The 9,637-nt window shown below is 34.4% G+C and overlaps 2 protein-coding genes across 6 annotated transcripts; one reads left to right on the top strand and one right to left on the bottom strand.

Annotated features, from left to right (window-relative positions):
* The first annotated feature begins 1,134 nt into the window (after positions 1–1,134).
* Positions 1,135–4,939, top strand: LOC105123651 (serine/threonine-protein kinase PBS1-like). Of its 2 annotated transcripts, XM_011023345.1 has the most exons (7): positions 1,135–1,809; positions 1,920–2,107; positions 2,394–2,592; positions 2,671–2,834; positions 3,000–3,104; positions 4,273–4,395; positions 4,509–4,939. In XM_011023345.1, the coding sequence occupies exons 1-7, from the start codon at positions 1,728–1,730 to the stop codon at positions 4,737–4,739; spliced, it is 1,092 nt and encodes a 363-aa protein (XP_011021647.1). In that variant the 5' UTR covers positions 1,135–1,727; the 3' UTR covers positions 4,740–4,939. The 2 variants fall into 2 exon arrangements, with proteins under 2 accessions (XP_011021647.1, XP_011021646.1); XM_011023344.1 differs by having other exon boundaries at positions 2,394–2,834.
* On the bottom strand, positions 2,165–7,851 carry LOC105123653 (uncharacterized). 4 transcript variants are annotated; one of them, XR_841904.1, is made up of 4 exons: positions 6,945–7,851; positions 5,758–6,063; positions 5,338–5,492; positions 2,165–2,573 (listed from the first exon to the last, which is right to left on the bottom strand). XR_841904.1 is itself a non-coding variant. In XM_011023346.1 (3 exons), the coding sequence occupies exons 1-2, from the start codon at positions 7,649–7,651 to the stop codon at positions 5,772–5,774; spliced, it is 999 nt and encodes a 332-aa protein (XP_011021648.1). In that variant the 5' UTR covers positions 7,652–7,850; the 3' UTR covers positions 5,242–5,474; positions 5,758–5,771. The 4 variants fall into 4 exon arrangements, 1 of the variants encoding a protein (XP_011021648.1); XR_841902.1 differs by having other exon boundaries at positions 5,338–5,474; positions 6,945–7,850; XR_841903.1 differs by lacking the exon at positions 2,165–2,573 and adding an exon at positions 2,831–3,090 and having other exon boundaries at positions 5,338–5,474; positions 6,945–7,850.
* Between the last annotated feature and the right edge of the window lie 1,786 nt (positions 7,852–9,637).

Below are 9,637 nucleotides of genomic sequence, written 5' to 3'. Positions count from 1 at the left end.
AAATTGCTTTAAATAATTTTTTTATTTTTTAATTATTTTAATATATTTTTTAAAAATATATTTTAAAAAATAATCTCTACTATTATTTCAAAAAATCTTTAAGGAATTTTTATATATGTTAAAGCAACAGCCGAATTTATAGGTTCCTTTATTGTTAGGTTCGGGCTCCAGCCAGCGAAGCATTAAAGTTCGAGTGCGAGTATTTTTTTTTATTTTTTTTTTGGCGATGATTCAAGATTCCGAACCATAAACCACCGAGTTAAAGTAGAAAGAGAAATCGCTAGCCATCCGAAAAAGGAAAGTTAAAGATTACAGGTTTCATAGTCTCAAATCTGAATGGAAATGAACATTTATTATATCATGCTGCTCAATGCAATTAAATGTTTTGAAGTTTGAGTTTGCTTGTTTTTTAAAAATATTTTAAAAAAATTTAAATTTGTTTATTTATCTATTTAATTAAAATTAATTTTTTTATTTTTAAATTATTTTAATGTACTATTTTTTATTTTATATGACGTTATCAGCAATATTCTTTCAAAAGTTACGAGTAACAAATGTTACGACTTCTGGGTGCTAAAAAATCACACTATTAGGAAGCTCTAAGGTCCCAATCTATGCATGTGCCCGACAAAAACAAAACAGAAAAATACAATGAAATGGGTGTTTTTGAATATAATAATAATTGTTTTTTGAAGTAATTTTTATTTGAAAATATATTAAAATAATTTTTTATTTTTAAAAAAATTATTTTTGACATCATTAAAATAAAAAATAAAAATAATTTTAGAAAAAAAAACAAATATTAAAAAAAAATATTGTGTGAAACATAATTCTAAAAAAGCAAGTCCACAGTTAACAAGTGGCAGGTTTATGGAAACCAGTTTTCAGTCTTTCCCTCTGTCCCTTGTTCTCATCTCCCAACTCCACAAACATGTCAGCAGCAAGCAGTTCAGACATATATTCACAATATTGAAGCATACAATAACTTTTTATGATTGGTGAACACGACTTGAAAGTATAGAAAATGGGGACCTTAGATCCCACAATATCATCAATGGCAATCAAATTATTGTTAATGTCTAATTTCTTGGACATTTTCAAAGAGATGACGATGAAGATAGTTTTGTGGAACAGAGATAAAAGGTGGGAGAGAGATAAAAATACCAATTTACTGAAAATTGGATGGAAGGAATGAAAGCACCCGCTCAACTGCCATGCACCTTGCTTGTTCAAAAAAGAAGAAGAAAATCAAATAAGAAATGGAGGGAGAGGTAGCAGCTTGTATTTCCTTATCAAACATCCCACCACTCCACAAAATCATCAAAAGGTAAGTAGGCGATACCCGACTTTTACTATGTTTGCCTTTTCTTTTTCTTGAAGCACATCCCCCCCCCCCAAAAAAAAAAAAAAAAAACAGGTTGTTGGAAGATGTTGTAGTCGAGTATTCTCCTAATCTTCCTTCTCTTGCTCAATACGTACTCATCTGGGGATTCTCCTAATAATATTTACTCACATTTAGCAACTGCAGTTTATAATCATTTCCACTTTCGTCATATATTTTTTTCGAAGAAATATAAAGTTCAATCCAAGTTAGATGAACTGGATTAATCTCTGGAGAAGAGATCCGTGAGATCCATCTTCCTAGATTGTCATGAAATCTCATCTGTTAGCATTATGCGCTTCGTTGCTTTAATCCTTTAGTAGAGTAGACGTTAAAAAATTAGCCGATGAAGAACATTATGCCATTTGGGTTAGTCTCAGCATGGAACAAGCGACGGAGAAGCAAGTCCCAAGATCACTCAGACCCTTGTACGCCCTCCTCCTCTCTCTCTTTTTATTTTCCATACAAATTTTCCTTCACCCTAATTTGCAGATTAAAATAGCAGTTTCCGTAGTTTGATATTTTGTTTACCTTCTAGGGGTTTATAAACCTATGGAGTTTTGGCAACTTGAAGATCAAACACCTCAATCCACAAAGAGACGTCATGGATCATCGGTTTTCACACTCAAGGAAATGGAAGAAGCAACGTGCTCTTTCAGTGAAAAAAATTTGGTTGGAAAAGGGGGATTTGGCCGCGTCTATAGAGGCGTCCTGCGGTCAGGAGAGGTACTACTTTTAACAGAAAATTTTATCATACTCCCAGGAAGAAAAAAAAAACTCATATGGTCATGAAATGGATGTTTCTTAACACAAATCATGATCTGAATGGCATTTGCGCTAGAATTCTGAATTTCCCAAATAGACATAAAGCTAATGCGTTCGATTTTAATTCTAAAAATCCTTCGGCTAATTTAGTTCCTCTATTATGTAAAACACCAGAACAAAGAGCAGTTAAACATGACACTCTAGTGTTCGAAAAACATACAAAATTGCTTCTCTTCCTAATCTGTAGGTTGTAGCAATCAAGAAAATGGAGCTGCCGAAATTTAAAGAAGCTGAAGGGGAACGGGAGTTTCGTGTAGAAGTTGACATCTTGAGCAGACTTGAGCACCCCAATCTGGTTTCCTTGATTGGATATTGTGCTGATGGGAAGGACAGGTTTCTAGTGTATGAATATCTGCAACATGGGAATCTGCAAGATCATTTAAATGGTCAGTTTATCACTCAAAATACTATTCTCATTCCCAAATCCTTAATTGCATATCTAGTAACCTGCAACTGTATTCTAGGATTTGGAAAAGCAAAAATGGAATGGCCTTTAAGGTTAAAAGTGGCACTTGGATCAGCAAGGGGACTTGCTTATCTACATTCAAGTTCTGATGTTGGCATACCAATTGTCCACAGAGATTTTAAATCCACCAACATCCTTCTAAATGCAAATTTTGAAGCTAAGGTAACAATTTTGAGGCTTGCTAATAATCTCAACTGACCCACGAACACCTATGTCCCATGTTGACAGTGAGGTTCTTCATAACTACTGCTGATAAAAAAAATGTTACAAATAAATATCAGAATCAAAAGCATAGAGCTAAACTCCGTGTATCCCTATCCATTACAGATATCTGATTTTGGTCTTGCAAAGCTGATGCCGGAGGGGCAGGAGATATTTGTGACTGCAAGAGTTCTCGGAACATTTGGGTATTTCGATCCTGAGTATACATCGGTATGAACTTCTGTTAACTTATTTACATGTCTAAATGGAAATTGCCGTTGTTTAACCACAATTTCTTGTTCTTTTTCATGAATAAACTCTTAATTAAGAGTTTGAATCATGCCTTTGTAACATGTTCAGACATGGGCCATGGCTAGTTCCTAACCTCATTAAAGCATCAGTCATAATTAGGAAGGCAAGCTACTGGGAAGAAATTTCTCGGTAGCTATGAAGGTTAAGAATTATGAGCTATAACCAGATGAACCTGACTAGCCTTAAGAGTGTACTCACTTTTTTTATGTCTGAGGTTGATCTGTGTTTGCTAACATGCATATAAAACTGAAAGTGGTCAAGAAACAGAAGCATTTAACAAAGAAAATTAGCAACTTCTCTATTTTAGCAACCCTAAAGGACTTGCTAGCAATTAAGATGTGTTTTATATCTTACACCAAATAAAGATGGCAAAAAATCTGAACCTGAAATTTCAACAACTTTGAATTAATAGTAAAATCTAAGTAAATCTCAATGCAACAAGATTATACTATGCTATGCATTTAGAAAAAAAAAAAATAAAGATTTATATGCATAGCTTTCTTTAGCACTATTGCTGGTTCACTTGCAACTACATCAGACAAAACCTGAAGTTATCAGTTATGCAGACTACGACAATTACAACACTTCCTGTAATTGATCTTGGGTTGGGGTTTGTGACCAAAACAGTGCATGTTCTGACCACATTTTGTGCATCAAATAAATAAATCGGCGCTGAAAATTCTCTTCCAGGAAATTTTTTAATGCAAACTCATTACATTTGGCCCTGCCTGGATTTACATTAATCACCAAGAAAGTTCTAAATCATGCACCAAACATTTTCAATAAAAGCAGCACAAAAAATAAAAAATAAAAACCTTCAAGGCAAGGATCTGACAGTGTCTGAGAAACATCAAGCAACTCCTAGTTTGACTTTGATTCAAGTATAATATTACCTAACATCTCTTCATCATCAGCTTAACTCAGTTAGGCACTTAGTTGAGACCAATCCCTAATTAGTTGGAGTCTATGCCTTTGATGAAGCAAGAATTATTGCACAACAATCTTCAGTCCCAGAAATTAATTTTTGCCTAGTTAAATTTGATTAGCAAGTTAGATCTAAGGATTAGCCTCTCACGTTTCATGACAGACAGGGAAACTCACTTTACAAAGTGATGTATATGCATTCGGTGTGGTTCTTCTTGAGCTTTTGACTGGGCGTAGAGCAGTAGACTTAAACCAGGGACCAAGTGATCAAAACCTTGTCCTACAGGTATGACAAACTCATCCTATTTCAACTGATTTTTCTACTATAGTTTTGAGGATATTAGAGGATTAACCATGAACATGGCTGAAATACTAAATAAATTATCCTTTATGTTTCAGGTTAGGCATATTTTGAATGATCGGAAAAAGTTACGCAAGGTGACTGATCCGGAGCTTAGTCGAAGTTCATACACATTGGAATCTATTGCTATGTTTGCCAACCTAGCTTCACGCTGCATCCGCATTCAGAGCAGTGAGAGACCCTCCATGGCTGAATGTGTGAAAGAACTCCAAACAATTATCTACACCAATTCAAAACCCATGGGCATGATGAATTTCAAAATGGTCTAATAAATGGTTCATCAGCACAGAAAGTGTTACATCAACAATAAAGATCCTCTATTTTCCTTCATTTGGTAATTGACACTTTGAAGGCAAGAGACCTATGATTTTAAAAGTATAAGCGTACAACAACAAACAAAAAAAGACATGTTATGGAGAAAGGATTCTAGTAATTTATCAATTACAGCAGACAAAATTTAAGAATAAAATAAATACGGTTTTATGGTAAAGAACTTAAACCATAAAAATGTATAGAGCAAACAAAATAGAATCTACAACCAGCAAGAAACATTATTTGTATATGTGGTTCTGTCTAGAATCAACATTTCATTTTACTTATTTTTCCACTTAATGACAACTGTTGTATATTATATCATTTTGAAATATGGAGAGGTACATTCTTTGCTTGATAAAAAGGTATGATAAGGCAGGTCCCATTGAGATTTCACAACCAATTTTAGTGGCGACTTTTCTTTTCTATTTTACTTTTTGTCCAAGATTACACTTTACATGTTTACATTTTCTGTTTGCCATATGCATGTTTTGTAAATTCATTGAGTATAATGTAAATCACATATAAGAAACGGAGATGCCTGGTGGGGATTACCTGTAACACAATATGTTTACGCCATGAATATGATAAATTACAAGCAAGGAGATGCTGGACCATCAGATCGATTTTCAGGCTTAAACCAACCTTATTGGATGATCACCACAACCTGGCCAGACTATACGCTGAAGGACCTGGACCAGAATCCAAATCTTCAGTAAGAAAAGTGTAACAGACAATATTAAAATATAGATAAAACTCACATGAGAATCTTAAAACAAAGATGTTGATGAGATTGATGAAAACATAAAGGAACAAAAGTAAATTTTAGCAATAATGATAAACAAAAACAATTAACATGGAGGTTGGGGGTCGGGGGTCGGGGGATGCATGAGAAAAACAAAAACAATTAACATGGAGGTTGGGGGGGGGATGCATGAGAAGTTACGAGTCCAATCAAGACAGTGTCTGATGTACCTCGGAAACAGGTGTCATGACTTCCATGTATCCATTTGTGAAGAAAATTCCATATTGGAGCCTGAAGTATCAAGTTCTGAAGGATTCTTTGAGACTAAAAGTTTCTTGCACATCAAATGTTTGCGCCTCTGCAACATCAAAAGGACCCATATGCTATCAGTTTTAACAATGGTGTAACCTGCTTTTGTGTACATGTTGAAAGGGGCTGAATCAATCATTCGGCAGTGCAAGTACACGTCTCGCATACTACTCATCTTGGAAATTAGTTCCTCGCTTGCCTTCAGAAGATTCCACCCAATTCCCCTCCTGGAAGTTCCACAGGCATAAAATTAAGTCCGGTCTAGTTCTACACAATGCACTTAGACACTGCAGGTTTTGAGACTAGTTTAGTAGCTAAGGGTCATGTAGGGGTGAGTTACCGATAAACATATAAAATTAAAAAAATCTGTATCGTGAAGATCTGTACATCATCAAGGCATTGACATATTCATGAAGCCACAGAAAAGGTAACACCTATCAAAGGAGCAAAAATCTTAAACTTACAGTTTGTGATGTAAGCGTATCAAGGTTCTGTTATTTCTAGTTCTCTCCATTGATAGTGTTATTAAGTTTCTGTTATTTCTAGTTCTCTCAATTGATAGTGTTATTAACAAATTAAATGCACCGTTCTATATCAAATTGATATAACTTTTAGCGTTCAATTAGTTAGCAAAACACAGCACGCAAAATTGTATTTGTGCAGGTAAAAGAAGCCAAACCATATTTTCGTATGAGTACGAGTAAAAGATTAGAATTTCAAATGGCTATCTATAAAAAATTGTCACAAATCCTCACCTGCTTAAAAATCTAATCATGTTAGAAAACTCAGGTAGCACAGACTTGTATGGAAATGTTATCAACCTTCCTGGAGTGATTTTTTTGTTCATTAAGGATTTCCGAGGTCATATAGTGTCAAGATCACACATTCTCAAACTTGGCTCTATCTTGGAAGACAAAGAACAGTTTTTGGTTGAGAGTTGAATGTATACGAAGGGTTCCTCTTAGGTATAAATTGACACCAGTCAAGATTCACAAGTTTAACAACAAGATGCTAACTAATTCCAAATAAAAGCAAAGTCGACAAATTTTAAGTAGAACTGCCTAATTCCAAGTACCCAAAAAAAAAGGTAAAAGCAAAGCTTAAGTACCTACGATGTGACTGCTTAACAGCCATGTTGCAAATGTAAGGAGCATTTTTTGGAGGGGTGGGTGTAGGAGGAGAAGCATTAGCCCCCCTTTTGTCAAAACAAACCTCTACAGTCCCTGCCAACTCTTCGAGGTCCTCCTCTTCTTCCCAACCATTCGTCTCTTGTTTCCCTTTGTAAAACCCAATAAGCGTAACGGCATGTGGTATTGCAGCTCGCCTTTCAATCAAGTACTGCTGCACAAAGTAGCAAACCAAAGACAGATAACCAACAGGCAACGACATAGACTCAACAAATGACTCTGCTAGCAATTTAACAGTGATATCCATCTCCCCCGGCTTCATCACCCTAACGAACATAGACCCAGTTTCAAGTTGTTGATAATATCTGAAATCTTCTAGTGCTTTTAGCTTTTCAATCTCTTCATTGCTCAAGAACCTCCCTGTTTTATATGAATCCTCAATATAGGAGTAGGTGGTGGAAGCACTTGGTGTTTCTGTTTCTGTTTCTGTTGCTGTTGTAGAGGAGGAGGAGGAGGAGGAGGAGCAGTTTGAGGAGAAACAGAATCTGGAGTTGAAATAGCAAGATTTGTGGAGAGAAAGGAAAGGTTGTTGTAGATTTGGGGGTAAAAGAATTAAGGGCTGTCTTTTGTAGGGTTGTGAATCTGAGAAGAGATTGAGAGAGGCTGAGACCGAGATCGTTGCAGCCATGGACAGGATGAAAGAAGAGGAGTTTGTTCAGTGCAGTTCAGATCTGTCTTGTAGTTTTAATGAGATAAACAGCAAGCAAAATCATCGCCATCGATCAATTCCATAAAATCCAGATGAAGATTTTTATTTTTATTGTTTCTTTTTATTTTATTTTTTAAAATTTTAAATTTCCCACATTGATCAAGTTCGTTTAGTCTAAATAAAATCGTAATAGCTTCAAATTTGATTTTTATCTAGAAATATATTAAAAACAATATTTTTTATTTTATAGTTTTATTTTTTTATATTATTACGTTAAAAAAATTAACAAATAATTATCGTCCCAGCGAGATTTTTTAAACATGCATAGAGGGAAAAGCTTATAAACAAATTACTAAAACATAGTATTAAATGTTATTTAAAAGCAAAAGGCAACATTTACATATAATTCATAATTATTAAAACATGGTTTTTGCTTCTTCTTCTTTTTATGCTTTACAAGATTTCCATGACCAGTGCCGTGACATCATCCGGTTTTTTTTGGATCGGGTTTTTTTACCTATTTAACTGGGTTCAAGCCAGGACATATTAAAACCCAATCTAATTAAAATTTAACCAACGGATAAATATTAGATAGCTATAAATTCAAGTTTTGACTTTTTCAAAAACATACAAATCAATGTCGTTTTATAAATAAAAATCTAGATATTTTATATGAACAACCCCGAGGCTGCGCTTACACCGTAAGCAATTAACAAATCCATAACATTTCTACTAAAATCAAGGATACTGGATCGGCCCAAGCCCAATCCGTTCCAAAATCATATATACTGGATCGGCCCAGACTGGGCCCGAGCCGTTCTAAAATCATATTTAGATGCTTGTGTGAAAAAACAAAAAACAAAAAAAACGTCAAATCGAAACGGCACCAGACCAGCATAAACAATGAATGTTTCTTTCTGAGTGAATCGGCCGAAATACTCGGAAAACCGTCTCGTTTGATATGGTTAATGAATTGCATATAACCAGGATAATCCGGTTCCTGGAAATCACAGTGCAAGGAGGAGCATGCTGATGCGATCATGGTGCTCCGTCATATAGAAGCCAGATAAGTAACTTTGGATGCCTTGCTTGGGGCTTTTTAGGTCAAAGAAATGGAGCCTCGCGGAGTTCAAAAGAGAGTAGAGACCTATTTCGACTTTTGGGGGACAGCCAAATTGCCATAATTATGACAAGCATTTTAACCTTCCACGGGAATCTTCTATGGGCGTTGAATTAAAATTAAAATTAAAAGAGAACCTTGAATGGGTGTCAGTTTCACTGTATCTCTATGCATATTTTACTCTTTTATCCTTGAGTGGAAAAATATTTAAGTCCGGACTCATTGATCATTAAAACATACGATTGTTTGAAGATGTATATGTTTTTCTATTTTTTAATACAATAAAAATATTAACAAAATTTATAAATATTGACCAACAATTTTTATAACTTTTCAAATGCTTATTGGTAGTAAAAAGGATACAAAATTTATTAAACTACTTCTGGACAGGGGTGTTTATAGTTTTTCTATAATCCATATACAGTTAAGGCACTTTTTAACCTTCGTAAAAGAAAACAATTAAGCTTCTCCTCTAAGGTATTATGGTATTTTTATACTAGTAATTTGTGTAATTAATAAGTTCATGAGTGTGTCTTTTAGTATTTTTTATATTTTTTTAATTTTTTATTCAGAAATATATTGGTACATGTTCTAAATGAGTGACATTTATACTATTTAGATGGCGCATATAATATCATTCGATGACTAAATCTAACCATCTGTTGTCTTACTAGATGTATAACCATTTCTTCTTTCATATGGTGTGGCGCATATATACATGTCATAATCGGATTGTTGCAAGTGGTTATTTGTGTTTTGTTTTTGTTTTTGCCTTTTCTCTTTTAAGCTGTTTCTTCTTTCATATGGTGTGGCACATATATACATGTCATAGTTGGATTGTTGCA

Source organism: Populus euphratica, unplaced genomic scaffold (genome assembly GCF_000495115.2).
Source record: "Populus euphratica unplaced genomic scaffold, PopEup_1.0 scaffold9.1, whole genome shotgun sequence".
Classification (NCBI taxonomy): domain Eukaryota; kingdom Viridiplantae; phylum Streptophyta; class Magnoliopsida; order Malpighiales; family Salicaceae; genus Populus; species Populus euphratica.
Note: the sequence above shows the minus strand (reverse complement) of the source record. Positions and strands in the feature narration are given on the sequence as shown.

What these genes read in the sequence shown, in the direction of transcription:
- LOC105123651 (XM_011023344.1), top strand. Translation starts at nt 1,728, where the DNA reads ATGAAGAACATTATGCCATTTGGGTTAGTCTCAGCATGGAACAAGCGA. An exon ending in GCGTCCTGCGGTCAGGAGAG is followed by an intron (nt 2,108 to 2,393) that starts GTACTACTTTTA and finishes CCTAATCTGTAG; the next exon opens with GTTGTAGCAATCAAGAAAAT. An exon ending in ATGCAAATTTTGAAGCTAAG is followed by an intron (nt 2,835 to 2,999) that starts GTAACAATTTTG and finishes TATCCATTACAG; the next exon opens with ATATCTGATTTTGGTCTTGC.
- LOC105123653 (XM_011023346.1), bottom strand. Translation starts at nt 7,651, where the DNA reads ATGGCTGCAACGATCTCGGTCTCAGCCTCTCTCAATCTCTTCTCAGAT. An exon ending in GTTAAGCAGTCACATCGTAG is followed by an intron (nt 6,064 to 6,944) that starts GTACTTAAGCTT and finishes TGGAACTTCCAG; the next exon opens with GAGGGGAATTGGGTGGAATC.